General features: G+C 65.1%; 3 protein-coding genes across 3 annotated transcripts in view; 1 reads left to right on the top strand and 2 right to left on the bottom strand.

Moving 5' to 3' along the window:
• Positions 1 to 1,237, bottom strand: part of TRIT1 (tRNA isopentenyltransferase 1) — a 10,218-nt gene extending 8,981 nt beyond the window's left edge. The window contains exon 1 of the mRNA XM_026043502.1: positions 1,229 to 1,237. Coding sequence (XP_025899287.1) covers positions 1,229 to 1,237 — 9 coding nt within the window. The remainder of the gene's footprint in view (positions 1 to 1,228) is intronic.
• A 1,469-nt stretch (positions 1,238 to 2,706) lies between these two features.
• MYCL (MYCL proto-oncogene, bHLH transcription factor) lies at positions 2,707 to 10,600 on the bottom strand. The gene is made up of 3 exons (XM_026043422.1): positions 10,547 to 10,600; positions 5,257 to 5,790; positions 2,707 to 3,613 (listed from the first exon to the last, which is right to left on the bottom strand). Exons 2-3 carry the CDS (start codon positions 5,759 to 5,761, stop codon positions 3,075 to 3,077), a joined length of 1,044 nt encoding a protein of 347 aa, XP_025899207.1. The 5' UTR covers positions 5,762 to 5,790; positions 10,547 to 10,600; the 3' UTR covers positions 2,707 to 3,074.
• A 339-nt stretch (positions 10,601 to 10,939) lies between these two features.
• Positions 10,940 to 20,890, top strand: MFSD2A (major facilitator superfamily domain containing 2A). The gene is made up of 14 exons (XM_026043434.1): positions 10,940 to 10,962; positions 12,127 to 12,249; positions 12,874 to 12,998; positions 15,488 to 15,611; positions 15,721 to 15,799; positions 15,936 to 16,108; positions 16,238 to 16,328; positions 17,029 to 17,150; positions 17,404 to 17,487; positions 18,583 to 18,666; positions 18,942 to 19,054; positions 19,239 to 19,382; positions 19,722 to 19,898; positions 20,274 to 20,890. Exons 3-14 carry the CDS (start codon positions 12,940 to 12,942, stop codon positions 20,329 to 20,331), a joined length of 1,308 nt encoding a protein of 435 aa, XP_025899219.1. The 5' UTR covers positions 10,940 to 10,962; positions 12,127 to 12,249; positions 12,874 to 12,939; the 3' UTR covers positions 20,332 to 20,890.
• Positions 20,891 to 21,086: the final 196 nt, after the last annotated feature.

Here is a 21,086-nt window from a genome sequence, read left to right as displayed (position 1 = left end):
GGGATGGGATGGGATGGGATGGGATGGGATGGGATGGGGATAGGGACGGGGATGGGGATAGGGATGAGGGACAGGAATGGGGATGGGAATGGGGGACAGGGATGGGGATGGGGGACAGAGATGTGGATGGAGGACAGGGATGGGGATAGGGACGGGGATGGGGATGGGGATAGGGATGAGGGACAGGAATGGGTATGCAGACAGGAATGGGGGACAGGGACAGGGATGGGAATAGGGACAGAATGGGAACGGGGATGGGGGATAGGGATGGGGATGGGGGACAGGGATGGGGATAGGGACGGGGATGGGGATGGGAATGGGGACAGGATGGGAACGGGGATGGGGGACAGGGATGTGGATGGGGGACAGGGATGGGGACAGGGACGGGAATGGGGATAGGGATGAGAGACAGGAATGGGGAAGGGGACAGGAATGGGGGACAGGGATGGGGATGGGAATGGGGACAGAATGGGAACAGGGATGGAGGATAGGGATGGGGACAGGGAAGGGGATGGGGGACAGGGATGGGGATAGGGACGGGAATGGGGATAGGGATGAGAGACAGGAAAGGGGAAGGGGATGGGGATGGGAATGGGGGACAGGGATGGGGGACGGGGATGGGGGACAGGGATGGGGGACGGGGATGGGGATGGGGGATGGGGATGAGAACGAGGATGAGGAACAGGGATGGGGAGGTACAGGACCAGGGTGGGGTGGGAGTGGGGACCAGGAGGGATGCGGAGAGACAGGACAGGGTGGGGATGGGGATGGGGATAGGGCTAGGGATGGGGATAGGGAGGGACAGGATGGGGAGGCCCTGAGCCCGGCCCCTGCCCTGCCCGGGCGGGAGCCCTGGCCGTCCCCCTCCCGCTCTCCTGGACTATTCCCTGCCCCAGGGCCGCTCGCTGTCCCTGTCCCATCCCCGTGGTGGGTCCCTGTCCCATCATGGCCCTAGCAGCCCCCGGGGGGGCCCACGGCTCTCCCCAAAGCAGAGTCGGGGGCACCGGGGCCCTCTCGGGTCCCCATGAGCAGCCAAGAGCATCGGGAGTTTGTTTGTTTGTTTATTTACTTGGGGGGGAGATTAGGAAGGATACTGTTGCCATAGCAACAGGGCAGAGGGGAGTGTTGCCATAGCAACAGGAAGGCCAGTGTTGCCATAGTGACTGTGGCCTCCTTGGAGGGGCAAACCATCGCCATGGCAACACAGGGAGGAACGGGAGCAGGCAACCATCGCCATGGCGACAGAGAGGGGCAGGGAGGCAGGGAGACAGTTGCCAGGGAGACAACAGGGGAGGGCATCGCCACGGCGCCCACTCGCCCTAGCAACACCCATCCTTCGCCATAGCAACAGGGAGCCGCGGGATGCTCGCCCGGCCGCGGGGCCCAGGACCGGCACCCATTGGCAGAACCGGGATTAGTGCCGGATCGCATCAATCCATGCAGGAATGTGCCAAGCCAGGCGTGAGGCCGCGGCACCGCCGGGCCCGTCAGGCTGCTTCCTCGGGCCCTGAGCGCAGCAGGACACCACAACCCTCCTCGCTGCCTTTGAACTGATACCAGCGGTTTTATTGCAGTTCTCAGATTTCTCCCCAAAGTCAGGTTTCCCCAATGCTGGGCTCTGAGGTTTAAAAGAACCTGGGTTTAAAAGATCTTTCCCATCTCCCAGCAGTGACGAAAACCTCACGGAAGGTTCTGAGATGCTGGGATGCAGCGCACTGAGCCCAAGACCCCACAGGGATGTGGGTACGAGGTATTTTGGGGCTTTTGCTGCCAAATCAGAATTTCCAAGGCTCCCGCAGGAGAACCGGCTCTGCGGCTCCTTCCCGGCCTCTCTCAGCAGTAACCAGATCCCTGGCCCTCTGCTCTCCTGCATTTAGGGCAAGACTCTTGCCGCCAGCACAACCATGACCCCAAAGCACCAGGTTCGGGGCGTGGGATAGGATACCTATATATAATTTCACCCATTCGGCAGATCCAAGCCCAGGAAGCGCTCACAGGACCCTCGGAGCGAGCGGATTGCATTCCCGCTCCGTGCCCTCCTATAGAGTTACGGGCTCCCTAGCCCCATCAGGGAGGTTACGGTTACAGCCCCCCTCTCCTCTTCTACAAAGCCACTTAAAAGGAGGAAAAATAATCCAGGTGCCTCATTCCACAGCACACTGCGGTCTGGGAGAAATCCCAATCCCAGGGGATCAGGAGGCTGAGGGCGGGGGCTATCTTACCCCCTCATTGCAGGGCAGATTTTTGCCCTCATCCCTGCATTGCTCCATTGGTCCAATACACAGAGCAGGTTCTGGGCACAAACCCGCTGCCCCCTCCATGGAAAAAGGCAACCCAAGCCATTTTTGCAACTTATTTATTTATGAAGTGTGAGGTAACGAAGAAAGTGCTAAATCCGACCACAGTGTTAACTCTAACATGTCTCAGCAGGTCAGGCGGGGGCTGCCGGGGCCGCGGGGGCAGCGACGCTCCCGCCATGTCCCCCGGGAGCCCCTTGGCCAGGGACAAACAGGAGGAGGGAAAGGGGACAGGGAGGGCCCCCCTCCCATGGCAAAGGGGGGAGCCAGGCAGGAACCGGCCCCTTCCCGATCCCCCTAAAGTGCAGTAGGGCCGAGCCCTCCCCCCGCAGCAGGGACCACCCCCCCCCCCAAAAAAAAGGTATATAAAAAACCAAACTCTTTACCAATACTTCTCAAAAAGTGGTACAAAAATACAGTATAAAAACACAGCCTCCAGTATAAGACTCGCAGTAAGAGCAGCGGTTTCTAGGACACACAAAAAATTCAAGACGGGCTAGTGCGTGGAGTGTAAGAAAGTGAGGTAAAGTCCGGCCCGAGCCGAGAGGACCAGCCGCTTGGGAAGAGAGGCTTCCCCACCAGCCCGATCCCATGGGATCCAGCCCCACACAAGCTCCGGGCGCTGCAGCCTACAAAGAGAGGTGGACACACTGGGATAGATCCCAGTAGCGTTATCAGGATGGCAGCAGGACACGTGCGGTGGCTGCAGCGCGCGCCCTGAGCCCCGCTCCAACCAAACAAATGTGCAAAAGGAGCCGGGATAGCGGGATGCCGCGGCTAGTGGCCCTGCAGGTGAGCGATCCGGCGGAGCAGCTGGCTCTGGCGCAGCCGCAGCTGCCGCTTCTCGGCCGCCATCCTGCGCTCGGCGCTGACGAGCGACTGCAGGTACTCGGATGACTTGCTCAGGATCACCACCTTGGGCGTCTTGGGGCAGCCGGCGAGGCCGGGCACCTGGTCCCGCAGCGCGAGGAAGCGCGAGCGCAGGTCGTTGCGCCGCTTGCGCTCCAGGTAGTTGTGGTTTCTCCTCTTGGCCACGTCCTCGGTGTCGGAGCCGGGGGCGCCGGCGCTTTTGGGCGAGCCGGGCTCCGGCAGGGCGCTTTCCAGGGCCGGCTCGACAGCAACCTCCGGCTCCGGCGGCTCCGTCCCGGCGTCGGGCGGCGAGCGGGCCGCGTAGTTGTGCTGCTGCTGGTGGATGGAGATGTGGAAGCGTTTCATGCAGGGGTCCAGGGGGTCAGCGCGCAGCGTGATGGTGACCGGCTGCCGCAGCGCCAGCGATTGTCTCTTCTCCACTGTCACCACGTCGATCTCTTCACCTTCTGCTCAAAAACAGGCACAGCAAAAGCAGATGTCACTTATCAGCCCCTCGGCTGTCACCTGCAGGGCCCAAGCACTCGCCCGCTGCAGCACCAGAGTGGCCAGAGGATTTAAACACCCCACAGCATCACCCAATCCATTTCCATTCCCAAATGGGAATGTCTTTCCTTCTACTTTGTGCACCTGGAATTGGGATAGAGCTTCATTCACCTGCCTCCCCTGGGCACTACAGGCAGCGCTCGCTTGGGATAAAGAAGCAACAGGCGAGAAGATCCTGAGGCACAACCGCCCGCAGAGCACTGAACTCTTGGAAGCTTGGGCAGACACGAGCGCCACGGATCTTTCCGGATCTACCCAGAGGCAGCCGGGTGCTTCCAAGCCCCATTGGAATTGGAAATGAGGGTCTGGGTGCCGGGCGGGCAGCACTGCCCTTTGTTCCTGCACTCCTTTCAGCAACTTGTTACTTCACACAAGTTAAGACCCCGTCCCAGGGCACCGAGGCCTCCCGGGCACCCAACACTGGCCCCAGTGGGGACCAGGAGGGCAAAGGGGGTCCCAGGAAAAGGCCACCAGGTTCCGTGACCCCCCCGGAGCATCCCCTGACCCCTCCACCCCCCTCCAAGAGGGGTACAGCTCAGGGACGGGACAGGGACCCCGCTGCGCCCGGCCGGGGCCACAGCTGCTCTCATCAGTGTCACAACGCGGCCGTTCTCAGCCGCGCGCCTCCGCTCCGCGCGCGGACGGACCCCTCAAAACGGGGGGTGGGGGGGGTCTCCCATTAATAAAAGTGGGTCCGCCAGGCCCCGCCCCCCAGGAGCCGCCCATTGGCTGCCCCGCGGGGCTGGACTGTCCCCGTAGCCGCCGCGCGGGGTCCCCATTGGCCCCCGCGCCCGCCCGTCAGCGGGGCCCCCCGCTCATTGTTTGCAATCTGTTGCTTTTTGTTCGGGGCCCACGTGGCTCGGACGGCACCGGCCCCGGTACCGGCACCGACACCGACCCCGGGCCGCTCCTTCCCCCGCCCCGCATCGCCGTGAAAGCCTCTTAGCGCCCGCGACCTGCTTAGTGGCCCTGCGCTCCTAATGGAATTAAATCCCGGTCCCGCGGCGCGGCCCGGTCTGAGTCACCGCGCGCAGGTGACCGCGCGGCTCCCGCCGAGCGGATTTGTTATCGGGGTCACCGGGACGCGGCCCCCCCGGGGCTGAGCGCGGGACCCCCTCGGGGCTACGGCGGCGTCTCCCCCTAAGCGGGCGAGGGGCCGCTTCTCGGAACCGCCCGCGGGCGCCGGGGGAGCTCCGGGCTGCGTCCGGGCCGCCCCACCGGACAAACCGCCCCCCGGCCGGGAACAAGGGGACCCGCGGCGCTGACCCGCCCGGGGGAGGCGGCGGAACCGAGCGGGGAACGGAGCGCGCCGGAAAAAACTTGCCACGCTGCAAACTTCGCCCGGCCCGGGACGCGGCGGCAACGCGCGGGGAAGTGGGGTGTCCCGGTGGCCTCCCTGCCAGCGGCCGGGATTGCCCGACACGAATCCCCCGGGAAGAGAAGCGGGCAGCTTCCCTTTGTTCTCGCTGCCAGGACCGGCAACAAAGGCGCTGCCCGGAGTGGAGGCTCCGGCCCGGGCGCCCCGGTACCCTGAGCCCTTCCTTACCCGAATCGCTCTGGCCCTCGGATCCCGAGGACGGCAGGATCTTGCTGTCGGGCAGCGGGCACAGGAAGACGGCAGCAGGATCCACGCACTCGCTCAGCGAGCTGCTGAACCCGAAGTCGTAGGCGAAGGAGGGTTTGTGGGCGCTCGCCCTGGGCGGGCCAGCGGAAAGTTTCTCCGTCATCGCCTTTTCCAGTCTTTCTCGCGCCGAGAAGCCACTCCACATGCAATCCTTGAGGATGAAGGCGCTCAGGTTCCCAAAAATCTCCCCCGTGTCTATGAGATACTCCGGCTCTTCCCCGGCCAGGCAGGAGCGGGAGAGCCAAGTCGCTCGCTCCTCCGCGCCGGAGCAACAGGCTTTGTCCCCCGGGGGTCCCAGCGGCGACAAGGGCGGCGTGGGCACCAGCTCGAACTTCTTCCAGATGTCCTCGCTGGGCGCCGTGGAGCGGTAGGAATCCTCCTCGGCCTCGTGGTCGTAGAAGTAGTGCTGGAAGGAGTCCAGCTCCATGGCTGCATGGAGAAGCTGGCGGACAGAACCTGGCGGAGAGCCGCGGATCAGGGGCACGTGGCCGGGGACACCCCGGGGGGCCGGGAAAACCCTCCGGCCACCAAGGTGGGGGCGTCCCCGGCTAGGACAGGGCCACCATGACCGCCCCCCGGGCAAGGGGGCTGCCCCCCGCCCAGCACGCACCTCCCGGCGCGGCGGCAGCCCCCGGGCCGGGACGCGGCGCATTGTTTCCCCCCGCTCTTATAACCTGTCTGCGGCTCCCGGCCCCACCCCGACACCCCCGGCAGCCAATCGGCGGGCGGATATCTACATAAAGGGCGGGAATGGCCCTTTCGCCCCGCCCCCTTGAAGGGGGGGGGGTCAGGGGGCACACTTTTAAATATCTCGGTGGTCTCCGGGCACATCCCGGCCGAGATGCCCCGGCAGCCCCGGGCCCTTCCTCGGGCACCTGCAGCCCTCGCTGCTCCCTTCCCCACTTGCCCTCGAACCCCCGGGGACCCCAAGGCAGCGCCCAGGTCACCTGTATCCCCCCCGAGGCCCCTCAGGACCCGCGGCAGGCGCCTTGCACATGCAGTGGGGCGGGCGGGATGTCCCGCTGCAGGCGGTCACCGGAGCAAGGAGCTTATTTGATTATCAAATTCCTCCCGTGAATACGATGCCGGCGCTTGCAAATTCCCAACCAAATCGGCCGCCAGGAGCGTGAGAATGGCACAGATACAGATTTCATATGAAAAGAAAAACCCAAAAGCTACAGCTTAGCCAAGCCTCAAGCACAGCCTCTCCCATGCTTGCAAGGAGGATTTTGGTTGCCTCCACCCAGGTACCTTGCAGCCTCCCACTGGGAAGTGCAGCTGGAAAACTAGTGCTGGGGGAACCAGGCTCTTTAGTCTTGAATGGGCTGGACAGGACAAGGAGATGAGTGAAGGCTGATCCAGGCCTTGCCATGGGCTCCCAGTAGCCTCTGTCCAGCCCGGCAGCCAAGGGCCCTTTTTTTGGTGACTTGGGGGCTCCAGAGCTCCCTGCTGCCCTCAGGTCACCGGGATGCAGCACATGGCCAATCCTGTGTGTTGCCATCTCCCCTGCACTTCACCCCGCTGGGTAATTATTACCACAAATGAACGGTTTTCCCTGCTCGGTGGATGACATGGCTCGGTAGGACATGGTTGTCCTCAGGGGACCCGAACAAGCCCAGCTGGGACACAATGTTTTTTCCAACACCAAAGTCCTGCTGGGAAGAGCTGTAAACTCATTGAAAGCTTGGGAAGGCTCCCGCCTTCCGCAGCAGCCGGGATCAGTACTCACGTGCCACTACAAAGTCCGCCCTGGGGTGAGCGGATGTGTTTCCAGCCACTGGCGCTCTCCTAGTGCCCCATTTCCCTTTCCCATGTAAGCCCCGAGGCGGGAAGCACTCGCAGCATCCGCAGCTCTGCCAGGGACGCGTCCTGGGAGCCACGAGCCCCATAGAGAAGCCCCTGACATCGATCCCGGGAAGGGCAGCGAGAGCCGCAGCTCGCGCCCAGGGCCACGGGGCCGAGGGGAGGAAGGTCCGTGCTCCTCCTCAGCAACCCCAAACCTCCATCATCAGCCAGACCCATGAGGGTTGTGAGGATCAACCGCTTGAGCATCAGGAGCGCTCAGGAGGTGACAGGGACCAAATGGTGCCTCCTCCTCCCCGCAGGGGACCAGACGGAGAGACTGGCCCCGGCTCAGGCACCAGCGCGGCCCGGCGGGTGCTGAGCGGGGTCCAGCCCGGCCCGGTCCTGCCCAGTCGGGTCCAGCCCGGTCCCGGTCCCTCCCGGTCGCCGCTGGGCGGGCGCGGGGCGCCACCTGCTGGAGCTCGGGCCCGGCGGCCCCGGAGCCGGCAGCACCGCGCACGGCCCGGTACCGGTTCCGGACCCCGCTGCAGAGCTCGGCAGGAGCCCTGGGCCGGCCTGGAGCCCCCGCGCCCCTTGTGTTCCCCTCGGGGATGCCCAGGGAGGGCAGGGCTGCGCAGCGCGCCCAGCATGATGGCCAAATGAAGGTTCTTGGGGGCCACCGTGACTCAGTTTCCCCCTGCGGACCCAGCAGACAGCAGCAGGGAGGCCGAGGAGCAGGGGCCCTGACCGGCTGCTGTCCCCAAGGCCCGCGGGGGGTGTCCCAAGGGCAGCCCCAGCCCTTCCTTGCTCCTATGAGCTGCATCTGAGCTTGCAGAGCTTGGCCAGGCCCTGCGATGGGGACACTGCAGAATGGGGACATTGCAGAATGGGGACAGGGAGGGTGCTGAGCACCGCACAAGGGTGCTGGGCTCCCAGGCCCAGCAATGTGGCTCCTGCCCACACAGCATTGCAATTCCTCAGCCACGAGAGGGAGAACTGGGACGGAGCAGCCAGGTGCTGGGGATCCCTGGAGCCTCCAGGTGCCCCGGAGGATGGAGGGGGCCAGACCAGGCTCGTCCCTGTCCTCGAAGGAGTCTCCAGGCTGCCCGGTCCAGCCTGGCCAGCACCATCACCTGAGCAAGCAATTCCCACAGCCTTCCAGCTCTTGGCCATCACGTCCCACCCTGGTGGCCTCAGGGACTTCCAAGGGTTTCCCAGGGCTTGTTGGAGCACGACCCGGCTTCCAGAGGCACCGAGGCCTCACGGGAGGGGATGGAGAGGCCACGCCAGCCCCCGCAGACCTCTCATCCTGGCCTCTCCAGGTGGGACAAACACGAGCTGAGAGCCTCTCCTGGCCCGCGGCGCCCAGCGAGTGTTTGCACCGGCTGCACAAACATCCTGGACTAGCCCTGGGCACCAGGGCGGCAGGGGAAGGGGCGAGGGGATGAGCCAGCAGCCTCCTCCCTCTTCCTCCTCCTCCTCTTCCTCCTCCTCCTCTTCTCCCTCCTCCTCCTGCTGCTCCCGGCCAGGCTGCACCCCGCTCCGTTGGCCCGGAGGGCGGCAGGGCTCCCCGGCTGGCACGAGCTGCTCCGACATCCCTGCAACGCCGGGCACGGCTCTGCCCGCACCTGGCACGGCTCCGGCATGACTGCAATTCCCAAAAGGCACCGTGCCCTTTGGATTCCCCTGACAGCACGGCCGGACTTTGAAGCTCCAGCTCAAACGCGCTTCTCCACAGTGCACAGCCTCCCCCAGAGCCCTGCACCCCCCAAATCCCAACCGGGTCCAGCAGGAACAGCGGAATTCCCAGTGCCCACCAGGAAGGAGTCACAGCCATTCCAAGAGGAAACCGCAGAGCTTCCAAGAGGCAGTGGAGGCTGTGAACGCAGCCGTGATGCCCTGCAGCCTCCCTGCTCGGTCAATGCCCCTTTGCTGTGGCCTCGCGCCTGCACCACCAACCACCCTGCCAGGGACCCGGGAACAGCCCCATCCTGCTCCTGTCCCTGTGACGCTCCCATGGGATGGTCTAGCACGTGGGGCCAGCTGGCGCGTGTGCCCTGCTGCAACACGTCCCCTTTCTCCCCAAGAAAACGTTGGGAAAGAGCAGCAGGATCTCTGGGAAAGAGCAGCGGGAGCTGCCAAGCCCTGGCCCAAGGGCTGCCCTGCAGTGTCCCCAGCCAAGGTGCCTCTCAGTGCTCCCGATGGATGCCAGGAGATGCCAAGAAACGCTCGGAGCCTCCTGTGCACCGGGGCCTGGCCTGGCCACGTTGGGCAGCCGGTAGCCGGGCCCAGGGCACCTGCACGTGGCACCAGCTCTGCCGGGTGCCCTGGGTCCCTGCGGGGCCGATTGGGGCGTCTCGCCGCCTGCCCCGCAGCCCTTTGCTCGCCCTCCTTCGCTCCCCGCCGGGCAGGGCCGCTGCGTTTCGGGTGCCCTCCCCATTGCCCAGCGCCTGCCCCGGGCCTTGCTGCACCCAGCACCCGCAGAGCTGCTCCCTCCCTATCCCCGGGCTCGGCAGCTGAACGGCAATTCCGGAGGCTCCTTTGGTGCTGCATCCTGCAGGATCCTCCCCAGCATCTGCTGGAAGGGACCAGATTCCCCAGCAGGAAACTGCAGGGAGAAGAGCCTCCCAATCCGGGGAAGGACACGGAAGGCGCTGTCCTGCTCTCTACCTCTGCGGCGTCTGCACATGGAGGCTACTGCTACCGGGAGCCTCCCTGCCTCGGTCCTGGCACGAAGGGCTGCTTGTTGCCCTCCTGAAGATCTCTTTTGCCCAAGGCAGTTTCTGGGTGCTTTGCTCAAGGACCAGGAATGCCCAAAACATCAGGATCTGAAGAGCTCTGGAGAAGAAGAAAGCTAGGAATCCCAATGTATCAGCCCTAAGGATGAGGTTACTCCGGAGCTGACGGGGTGCCTGGGTGCCCTGCAACCCTCCCTGCTCCTGCAGGAGAACCTGGCACATCTCCACTTTGCAGGGAGAGACCGGAGCAGGGCCGGTTCCAATGGGGGCCGCGCCGGTGCCATTCACTTCAACGTGGACTCCAACACATAGCCCAATGGATGGCGAGATGTCCCCCGGCGGCACCAGGGACACTGCTCTGGGTGCTGAGCCCTGCCCAACTCATCGCACCTCTCTGCTGATTGTACTGCGAGGCTCCCAGCTCTGCCCTCGGGACATGCAAACCCGGCCCTGCCTGGCTCAGCATCCGTCTCAGTCTCAGCTCAGCCAGGCTGGCTCAGCATCCGTCTCGGCTGAACCGGCCCAGGGAGCGGAGCCGGCACCACTCGCCGCCCGCCCCGCGCTCCCTCATGCCCCGGGGCTGCATGAGCAGATGGGCAGGAGAGGAGTTTGCCCGGACGCCCTTCCCAGCTGTGCCCAGGGTGACTCGCTGATGCACCGGGACGGGCAGGAAGCGCCAGCGTGACGCGCACCTGGTGACACCAGTGGCTGCCCGGGGCTCCACGGCTTCTGCTCCCCGAAGCCTTGGAATTTCCTCGGCTGCTGAAGGGCCCCATGGGTGGCAGCGGGCGGCCACCCTCCGAGCACCGGCACCGGTTTGGCTGCAGAGGATCCCACTCCAGGCTTTGGCGGTGGGCACGGAGTCCCCCTTTCCTTTCGGAGTGTCCCGCCCGCGGGCTGCAGCTCCGCAGACTTTGCAGCGAGCAGCTCGGACACGGCAGGCGCTGCCGGCAGCCAGAAGGGCGACGCGGGCGCCCAGCGGCGGCTCCCGACGCCAGGGCCGGCGGCTGCACCCGGCTCCTTCCCTGCTCTCCAAATTCCTGCCTGGGGGAGGGGAAGCCAAGGCAGCTGTTGCAGACATTTTAAGGAACTTTGGAAAACTTGGAAGGTCGGGACCATCCTGGCTCATGTGGGGGCTGTTCGGACCGAGGGGGGGGTCTCCGTGTCACAGTCCCAGCCCTACATCCGGCCCCCTGCCCTCCTGAACCGGGTGCCCAAGGGACACTGGGGCTCCCAGAGCCTCTGCTGGCACCGTCCCCTCCACTGGGAAACCCGGCTCTTGGGCAGCTTCTCCCTCCTCCTCCTGCTCATCCACCAGGACAGAGGCCTTGGAGCTGAGGAGGGAGGGGAAGGATGGGGCAAGAGATGGGGTGGAGGGGGGAGAGGAATGGGAGAAGGGAGGGGGTGGAAAGGCAGGAGGATAGGGAAGGGGATGGGGAAGGGTGTGGGAAAAGGGATGGGGAAGGGGGTGGGAAAAGGGATGGGGAAGGGGTTTGGGAAGCAGATGAGGAAGGGGATGGGAAAAGGGATGGGAAGAGGGATGGGAAGAGGGATGGGAAGAGGGATGGGAAGGGGATGGGAAGGGGATGGGAAGGGGATGGGAAGGGGATGGGAAGGGGATGAGGAAGGGGATGAGGAAGGGGATGAGGAAGGGGATGAGGAAGGGAGTGGGGAAAGGGATGAGAAAGGGGGTGGAGAAGGGAATGAAGGAGAGGGGGTGGAAAGACAGGAGGATGAGGAAAGGGATGGAAAAAGAGATGGGGAAGGGGATGAGGAAGGGGATGGGGAAAGGGAAGAGAAAGGGGATGGGGGAAGTGATGGGGAAAGAGTTGGAGGTGAGGGGGTGGAAAGACAGGAGGACGAGGAAGAGGATGGAAAAGGGGATGGGGAATGGGAGGGGGATGAGAATGGGGAAGGGGATGGAGCGGAGTCAGGGACAAGCAGCTGGGACAGAGCGGTGCAGCTGAGGAAGGCCAGGCCTGCGAGGGGGAGGGGAGGAGGAGGAGGAGAAGGAGGAGGAGGATGGGGAGGAGGAAGGGGCGGGCCGCGCGGCCCCATGTAGCGCGCGGGCGCGGCGCGGCGCGGCCCATTCATCGGCGGGGCGCGCAGCGGGCATGGCCGGGGGCGGCGGCGCCGAGCGGAGCCCCCCCGCCGCCACCGCCGGCCTCCTGCCGCCCGCCCGGAGCCGCCGCCGCTTCCCGGCCGCTTCCCGGCCGCTGCCGGTGCCGCTTCCCACTGGGATCGGTGGCACTGAGCGCTGTCGCTGTCGCAGGAGGGCCGCGCCAAGCTCTCGGTGTGCAGCAAGCTCTGCTACGCCGTCGGCGGGGCTCCCTACCAGACCACGGGCTGCGTGCTCGGCTTCTTCCTCCAGATCTACCTGCTCGACGTGGCGCAGGTAAGAGGTGGCCTGGGACGCGCGGGTCCCCCCGTGTCCCCAGGGGGGTCCTTGGGGCAGCGCTGCCTATGGGTGCTGGCTGGGTGGGCTGCAACGCGCTGGATTTGCCGGCGCCGCTTCCCTGCGGGAAGTTCCAGAGCTTCCGTCATGCTGGAGTTGTCTCCGCTTTGATGGGAGATCTGGGCTCCTCGCGGTCACGTCCCCGCCGCGGCCACCCCCGGGCCGCCCGCTTGCGCCGCGTGGCCTCGTGCAAAGTCATGTGGCCGCTCAGCGCCTTGGTTTTCCCAGGATATCAAATAGGATCGTGCTGTCCATCCTCTCGTAGGGTCATGATCCACCCCGTTAATCCTGGCGGAGCTCCCGGGGCAGCGCGAGCAGCCCTGTCAGCTCCATGGGGTGTATCCGCGCAACTTGCTCCCAAGACAGAGGAGTTTTCCAGGAAGAAAAGCCACTGTGGGGCAAGGGGCAGCCCTGGAGCAGACGGGAGAGTTGAGTCCAGCGTCCCGGGTGCCCTGAAGGATCAGGAGAGGCCGGGGCCCCGTCCCTGCTCCCAAGGGGGTGTCGGGCCAGGCACGGAGCTCGCGGTGGTTTCGCCAGCCCTAACACGTGCTCTGCCTCTTGCAGCTGGACCCTTTCTCTGCCTCCATCATCCTGTTTGTGGGGCGAGCATGGGACGCTGTCACAGACCCCATGGTGGGCTTCTTCATCAGCAAAACCTCCTGGAGCCGCTTTGGCCGCCTCATGCCATGGTGAGAGGCTCCGCGCCGGGGTCCCTTCGTGATGCGTCACTGCAATTCCCGGCCGGCAGGAGCTCGTGGGTGTCCCTTGGCACGAGGCCGGCACGGTTGGATGGGCTCCCGCTGCGTCTTGCCCGGTCACGTTCCCGGTGCGGTGACAGGCAGCGCGAGGAGCTGCCGATGGCCGCACTCGGGTCGGCACAGGCTCCTTGGAGGAGCCCGGAGCTGCCTCGGCACTAGCTGGGCCCGGCTTCCCTATGGAATGCTAAAGCTGGAGCAGCTCCAGCCGGGTCCGGGCCGCGCTCCGGAGCGGGGGTGGCCACGGGGCTCTGCTCCCAGCCATGTCACTGGTGGCTGCCGCCAGCGGAGCAGGTGGCATCGTGGCGGGAAGGGCCGTCGGGGCAGGACAAGGAGCTGCCACTGCTCTGGGTGCCCACGGGGTTGGAGCAGGTGGCACTGGAGCTCGGGGAGCCCAAAGGGGCTCCTAGGGGCCCATTGGGAGCAGGACGGCAGATGCTGATGCCAAAAGGTCCCGCGCCAAAATAAGGGGTGTCACAGGTGCCCGTGGGCCCCTGGAACACGGCGCGGCAGAGGGGAGGAATCGGAGGGAGGCAGTTGTTCCCCTGCAGATTACAGCCTCTGTTTCCAGGCTTTCCCGAAATAGTGCAGGGCAGCGTTGCCTGTTCCCTAAGCCAGGGCCTGAAATAGCTGCCGTGCCGTGCTGTGCCATGTGGGCTCTGTGCTCTGAGAGCAGGGGCAGGGCCGTGTGGGGCGGCCAGGGCCACCGCGGCACCTCTAACCTTGCAGTGGTGCCGGGGGTGGGCATGGAGCGGCCACATCCCACCAAGAGGTTCCTTAAAATCAGTCAGGACCGCTGTGCGTGCGGGACCCCCAGGCGCGTGGGGAACAGGCCCCAGGCTGGCGCCGGGCTCTTGGTGGTGGCTCAAGGGCAGGTGGGTCCAGGTTGAGTTGAGCTGCCCTGGAGAGACCTGGACAGGAGCCCCCCCGGAGCCGTGCGGTCCAGGTGGGAGCCCCCCCGGAGCCATGGGGTCCGAGTGGGAGTCCCCGGGAGCCGTGGGGTCTTGCAGCCGCTGCAGCTGCTCGCTGCTGCCTCAGTTTCCCTGCTTGCAAAGCCAGGAGCTGTGGGGTGACCTCGGGGGCCACCGCACGGGCACCGACCCCTCGGCACCCACGGGGTCACCCACACAAGGCCCTTGTCCTTGCGCTCCCGCCGGGCCGCAAGGCTGAGCCCCGCAGCACCCCCGGCTGTGTCCGCGCCCCGGGGACGCCGCTTTGTCCCCGGCTCTCGGCCGCGGTGCCGTCGGCGCCCTCGTGACGCCCTCCCCGCGGGGCGGCGTGCGGAAACGGTTAAGCGCCGCGCGGGAAGGGGGTGCGGAGCGGCACAAAGGAACACGCCAGGCGCCGGGGCCAATGGGCGGGCGCGCGCGTCACCGCCGCCGCCTCCGCGGGGTCACTCGCAGTCACCGGGAGGTGGGGAGCGGGCGGCGCTGGGGGCCCCGGGCGGGCGGGCGCCGTGGCTCCACGTTCCCCCCGCCCCGTGGGTGCGCGCGCCGATAAGCGGGAGCGGCGCCGGGAGCCCCGTCGGGCCCTTCCCTCCCCCTCGCCGGAGTGACGCGCGGGCGGAAAAATGTGCGAGTGCCGGGAGCGGCCGGCCGCCAGAGAAGGGCTTGGGCCCTCCCCGCAGGTGCCGGAGGGGAAGCCGCTCCCCTCCGGAGCCTCCGTGCTGTGTCCGGATCCGGCCCCGCAATTCCGGCATGCGGCCACGAGGCGCGAGAAGGAGAAGCCAGGCAAAAGGCGGCTCCTGGAGTGATCCCAGCGCAGCCTGGGTCACTTCCCGTCGGGAAGAGGGTTTCCTCCTGAGTGGCAGGCGCTTTCCCGTCACTGCAGCTCCGTCATTGGAGTCTCCATGGGCTCCGGCACTGGAGCCTCTGTGGGCTCCGGCACTGCAGGGCGCTGGGCAGAGCCGCCGCTCCAGTGGGATAAGGGCTGTCCCGGCGCTGCCCGGAGCGCTGAGATGTGTCCGTGTCCTGCCAGGACGCTGGCCAAGCCCCGGTGCTTGAGCGAGCTGCTGGGATCGTCCCCTGCGGCACGCGGCATCCCGCGTCCCCCCAGAGCCCGGGACCCGCACCCTGCAGCCGGGAGCACCAATGTGGCCCTGGCCGCTGGAAGCTCCAGCAGGGCCGGGTCAGTCCCTCCGCTTGGAGTGGGATCCATTCTCATGGATTCCGCCCTTTCCCTGGGTGCCTGAGTCAGCCCCAACCCCTTCGCATGGCAGCCGCCCCGAGTTGCTGCCTTTGGCCGGGTCTCAGCAGTTGCTCCCTCTTGTTGGGGACTTGGAGCACACAGAGATCCTGGGTGGCTCCGAGGAGCCTCCGGAATGGGGTGCCCAGACCCCATGGAGGTGCCCACAGGCGCAGCTGAGCCCAGCAGCGCCCCGGGGTCCCCGTTGCCCGCGGGGCTCACTCTGTCTCCTCCCCAAGGATCATCTTCTCCACGCCGTTTGCCGTCATCTCCTACTTCCTCATATGGTTCGTGCCGGACATCTCCAGCGGCCAAGTGCTCTGGTACCTCATCTTCTACTGCCTCTTCCAGACCCTGGTGACGGTGAGTGGGGCTCCGCGTGCGCCAGGGCTGGGGGTGAAGGGGCAGGCTCCCCTTTCCCCCGGTGTCACAGCTTGTCCCCAGGCTCATTTTCCTCCCCATGTCCCTGCAGTGCTTCCACGTGCCCTACTCGGCGCTGACCATGTTCATCAGCAGCGAGCAGAGCGAGCGGGACTCGGCCACCGCCTACCGTAAGAGCCTTCCTCTGCCCTCTTCCTCCCCGGCTCCGCGGGCAGCTGGTGCTCATCCCGGGCCCAGGCTCCCTCACGGAGCGGCATTCCCGGCTCTGGGAAGGCCGCGCTCAATCCCGCTGGCTTCCCCACCCAGGAATGACGGTGGAAGTGCTGGGCACCGTGCTGGGCACCGCCATCCAGGGCCAGATTGTGGGCAAGGCGGATACCCCGTGCATCCAGAGCGCCGTCTTCCTTGGCGAGACCAACTCCTCGGTGGCCATGGAGGAGGTGAACATGACGCACGAGCCCGGCTCGCTCACGGACACGGTAGGCACGGGGCACCCACGGCACCGCCTGCTCCGTGCCCCTTGCGGCGGCTGCTTGTGCCCACGGGCAGGGCAGCCTCCCGGGAGGAGCAGCGGCCTCTCTCATGGCTCCCCGTCTCTTGTCGCGCAGAAAAACGCCTACATGATCGCAGCGGGGGTCATCGGCGGCCTCTACGTGCTCTGCGCCGTGATCCTCTCGGTGGGCGTGCGGGAGAAGAGAGGTGAGCTGGGCCTCGGGCTGCTGCTCAACAGGGAAACGAGGGCTGGTGATGCCCCGTGGGCCACCTTGGGGTGACAGGGTCTTCTGGCGAGCGGGTCCTGCTGCGTGGACGCTCGCTTGTCTGTAAAGAGCAGAAAGAACAAGCAGGGGACGTGTTCCAGGGAAAAGCTGTTGGTCTGGGGTGCAGAGGAGACCCTGGTGCTACGTTATAGTCTTTGGAGTGAGTTGCAAGCTGTGAAGCCCTGCAGTGTGCAGAAACACTGGGGGCTCCTGCAGAGGCTGTGGCTCCTGCCCGGGGCATCGCTGTGAGCCCTCCCCGCTCCTTGGGCAGCGGCGTGCGGGGCAAGGAAGGTTTTGCAGAGGGCAGCGTTGTGGGAAGGACACGAACGGAGCATCTTCGGGGGGGTGTTACAGCAAAGCACAGCCCCAAAGAGTTATCTGCCTTATCGGCCTCTCGGAGATGAATGTAATCCAGGCCAGGCTTGGCTGGCAAAGTCTCCAGTCTCCCGGGATGTCCAAGGTCCAGCAGCGTGTCCTTCCCTCCCTCTGCTTTGTGGCCAGCTCAGCTCATGCCAGGCCAGTCACTGGGCCCTTCCTTTCCCCTCTGTCCGGGCCCTGTGGTGGGTGCTCTGCTGGGTGCTGCACCCCAGGCTGCTGTTTCTGCTGCTCTGACGATTCCCCGATTCTGCTCTGCACCGCAGAGGCCTCGGAGCTGCAGTCGGATGAGCCCGTGTCCTTCTTCCGGGGGCTGAAGCTGGTGATGAACCACGGCGCCTACATCAAGCTCATCACCGGCTTCCTCTTCACCTCGCTGGCCTTCATGGTGAGGCCGCGGTGGGGCTGGGAGGGCGAGGGGGACAGCGGTGCTCGAGGGCTGGGGTACAAGCACGCAGGGATCCCGGTGCGACCGGGCTGAAGAGCCGGAGCAGCTCCGGGTGGAGAGGGAATGTGGCCTTGGATGGGCTGGTGAACGGCTGCTCCGTTCCCCTGCTTTGGGCACAAGGAGAGCGTGTCCACGTTGGGGCCGGTGGGCTGTCCCTGTCCCCCCACTAACCTGCCCTCTGCCTCCTCCGCAGCTGCTGGAGGGCAACTTTGCCCTGTTCTGCACCTACACGCTGGGGTTCCGCAACGAGTTCCAGAACATCCTCCTGGCCATCATGGTGCGTCTGGGCTGGGATCGCGCTGCAGGAGCCTGGGACTCCCGTGGATCTGCCCCCGTGATGGGCGCTCGAGGGGAGGGAGGCTGTGGGGCAGTGACCAAAGGTGCCCTTGGCGATGGGGGAAGGAGCTCCTCAAACTCCTTGCAAAGGCCTCGGCCGGCTGCTGAGAACAGCAGGGCTTTTGTTCCCGTGCGAAGGCGGCCAAGGACGGGGGGAGAACAGGAGCTGGGGGGGCCTCTTGTCCAAATCCTGCCACTTCTCTCTCCCTTCCCCCTCGAGAAAAGGATGCCAGGGGTTATTGCCAGGAGGACGGAGTAAAACAGCTCCCTTCCCAGCCCACTGGGTGCGGGAGGAGGACGGAGTCCTGGGACAAGGCAGCCCTCTGTCCTCCCGCTCCTGTTGCATTGGAGCAGCGTGAGGGGACTGTCACCCAGCTCCATCCATCCCCAAGGTGTTGCCAGGAGCTGAGCAGGCCCTGGCTCCCGCTGCACCCTGTTCACACACCAGTGCCACCAACAGGGCCCTTCCTGGCTCTGGGAATCGGGGACAAGGATCCCGATGGGGGCTGCAGGTGCCGGACAGGCACTGGCCCCTGGGGTGCAGGTGGCCCCAAGGAGCCACTCCAATCCCAGCTCCCTTCCTGGCGATGGGATGCAGGAGGCTGGCGCAGGCAGCGGGGCCGTGGAGTGGGTGGGAATGGGAGGGCCGGGAAGGATGGGCCAGGGCATGGGGAGGAGGCTGCGCTTCTTGCTGGGACGTGATCTGGCCTTGCAGGAGATCTGGCTGGTGACAGGACAAAGGGCAATGGGTGCAAGCTGCACCACAGGCAGCTCCATCTCCCTGTGAGGAGGAACTTCCTTACTGTGAGGGTGCCTGAGCCCTGGAATGGGCTTCCCAGGGAGGCTGGAGAGGCTCCTATTCTGGAGATCTCCCAAACCTGCCTGGATGCGACCGGGTGCCCCGAGCTCTGGGTGTCCCTGCTGGAGCACGGGTTGGACTGGATGATCCCTAGAGGTCCCTTCCAACCTCAACCATTCTGGGATTCTGTGAGATCTTGGCTGTTAGTAACGCCGCGACCCGCTTCCTTCCCCGTAGCTCTCGGCCACCCTGACCATTCCCCTCTGGCAGTGGTTTCTCACCCACTTCGGGAAGAAGACTGCGGTCTACGTGGGCATCTCGGTAAGCGGGTCCCCTTGGGCACAGAGGCGCACGGCGGGATGTGCATGGGGCAAGCCGATCTGCGTGCCCGGAGCTGGCCGCTTTGGCATCTGCCCTTCCTGCTGCCTTCTGTGCTACCGCAAACGTGGCTGCGGATGGAAGTGGCGGCGTCCGGACGTCCTGGAATGGCCCTGGGGGCTCCGGGAGGAAGCCAGGACCTTCCCGAGCGCGAGAGGGCGATTGGGAAGGGCTGGGGTGGCTGCTCAGGCCAACCGAGCCTTCTGCCCCCTTTCCAGTCTGCCATCCCCTTCCTCATCATGGTGGTGGTCCAGGACAGTAACCTCGTCGTCACCTACATCGTGGCCATTGCGGCTGGCATCAGCGTCGCAGCTGCCTTCCTCCTGCCCTGGTGAGTGCAAGGTCCCCACGTTACCCGCACCTCTTGGCTCAGCCTGGAGTCCTTGCAGGGCCTTTTAAGTCCTTGTGAGGCCTTTCTTTTGCCATGTTTCAGCCCAAGATGGGGGTGTGGGTGTTAAATCCCCCAGGAGAGGCAGGAGGATGTCCACGCGTTCACCTTGCCCCTCTCCGTGCAGGTCCATGCTCCCGGACGTCATCGATGACTTCAAGCTGCAGCACCCGGACTCCCGTGGCCATGAAGCCATCTTCTTCTCCTTCTACGTCTTCTTCACCAAGTTCGCCTCTGGGGTCTCCCTGGGCATCTCCACGCTCAGTTTAGAGTGAGTCCTTGCAGGAATGGGGGCTGAGGAGCAAAGCCAGTCTAGGCTCTGTGTCTGGGAGCCTTTGTCTTCCAAAGTCTGCTCTAAATCCATAACCTTTTCCCAAAGGGAAAACACAGCCTTGTGCAAACTCGCCTGTCCTTAAGCCATGTCCTTAAGCCTCGTGCTCGGAGCAAGGGCATCGCTGAGGTTCTGGGCTAGCAGCCGTGATGCTGCTGTGGCTCAGGGCACCCTGGAGGCAAAGCCCTGTCCTATAGCCAATGCCCCTGCCCCAGGAGAGCTCCTGCGCCTCGGGACAAGAGCTGCTGGCCGGTATTGAAGGCTCTTCCCTCTCTGTAGCTTTGCAGGGTACCAGACCCGGGGCTGCTCCCAGCCCAGCGAGGTGAATTTCACTCTGAAGATGCTGGTGTCGGCGGTGCCCGTGGGGCTCATCCTGCTGGGCCTGCTCCTGTTCAAGCTCTACCCCATCGACGAGGAGAAGCGGAAGAAAAACAAGAAGGCCCTGCAGGACCTAAGGTGAGCGTTGCTCAGCTCCCAACGGCTCCCAATGGCTCCCGGCTGTCGCAGGGAGTTGCAAAGTGGGGAGGATGACGTGGGTGTGCGAGGCAGGATCAGACTGGGCTGGCGGGAGCCCAGCACGGTGCGTGCAGGGCCCTGCAAGGAGCCGTGGGTGGCAGGCAGGTGGAGAGGCTCCCTTTCCCAATCCCGTCCGCGGAAACAGTGGCGTGAGGCATGAGGTGGCAGCGGGGAAGCTGCCCCGAGGTCTGGGAACACGGGCAAGGACTGAGCAAGGTGGCAACACCCTCCCGAGGTTCAAAGGCAGAAATTCCCTCTTGGCTGTGGAGCCACGTTGGGGGGAAAGGTTGGTTTCACGCTTCCCTGTGCCCCTAGGGAGGAGAGCAACAGCAGCTCCGAGTCGGACAACACAGAACTCACCAGGATCGTGTGACCCGCCGCGGGTCCCCCCCTCGACACCTGGGGCTCTTCCACGGAGCCAGCCGGGGCCGGAGCAGCCTCGAGCAGCCGCCGTCGCCTCCACCGCGAGCTCTGCGCCGGTCTCGTGCCTTCCCCGGGACCCGCAGGGCGCTGGTAGTGTACATTACACAAATTGACCCTGCGCGGGCCGCTGGCGTGCCTCAGGGGGGAGAAAACCCTCCTCTGTGCCAGACCCCGGGGAGCAGAGCAGGTCCCGCGTCGGATCCTCCTGCTCCTAACGCTGGTGCCCGTGGCCGTCGTGCGCCCCGTTGGCACCGCGCTGCCTCGCGGCTCGCCTGCGGGACAGGGGATAAAGGTTAGTGTACATTACACTGTGACTGCAAAGGCGCCAAGGACACGAGCTCACCTCTGCTGTCTGCACGGGAGACACTTAATTTAGCGAGCTGGTCTGTTGTTTTTTTTATAGCGCCTCGATTAACTTAATGTAAATACGAAGCTGTTTCTTATTTGTATATGTCTGTACAGAAACCAAACGTGAGGACCTGTTAATATTAATGTACATAAAGTCAGCAGAGCTGCTGGGGGGTTCTTTGTCTCGCTGTTTCTCGGGCTCCATGCACACGCCATGCGCCCGACTTCCCGCAAGCCGACGGCATTCCGCATTGGAATGCCGTAATCCAGGCGGGCAGCGGCTCCCTGCTCCGTCGGCAGCCCAACAAAGGCTCTATTATTTCCTCCCTTTCAAGGAGGCAGCGGGGCGGAGGGAGG

This window comes from Nothoprocta perdicaria, unplaced genomic scaffold (genome assembly GCF_003342845.1).
Source record: "Nothoprocta perdicaria isolate Ctin4 unplaced genomic scaffold, notPer1 scaffold_33, whole genome shotgun sequence".
NCBI classification, from domain to species: domain Eukaryota; kingdom Metazoa; phylum Chordata; class Aves; order Tinamiformes; family Tinamidae; genus Nothoprocta; species Nothoprocta perdicaria.
This window is presented reverse-complemented; position numbering and strand designations above follow the sequence as displayed.

Coding starts and splice junctions, on each gene's coding strand:
- MFSD2A (XM_026043434.1), top strand. CDS start 12,940: ATGGTGGGCTTCTTCATCAGCAAAACCTCCTGGAGCCGCTTTGGCCGC. Junction 18,667..18,941: donor CGGTCTACGTGGGCATCTCG/GTAAGCGGGTCC, acceptor CCCCCTTTCCAG/TCTGCCATCCCCTTCCTCAT. Junction 19,055..19,238: donor GCTGCCTTCCTCCTGCCCTG/GTGAGTGCAAGG, acceptor CTCTCCGTGCAG/GTCCATGCTCCCGGACGTCA.
- MYCL (XM_026043422.1), bottom strand. CDS start 5,761: ATGGAGCTGGACTCCTTCCAGCACTACTTCTACGACCACGAGGCCGAG. Junction 3,614..5,256: donor CGAGGGCCAGAGCGATTCGG/GTAAGGAAGGGC, acceptor GTTTTTGAGCAG/AAGGTGAAGAGATCGACGTG.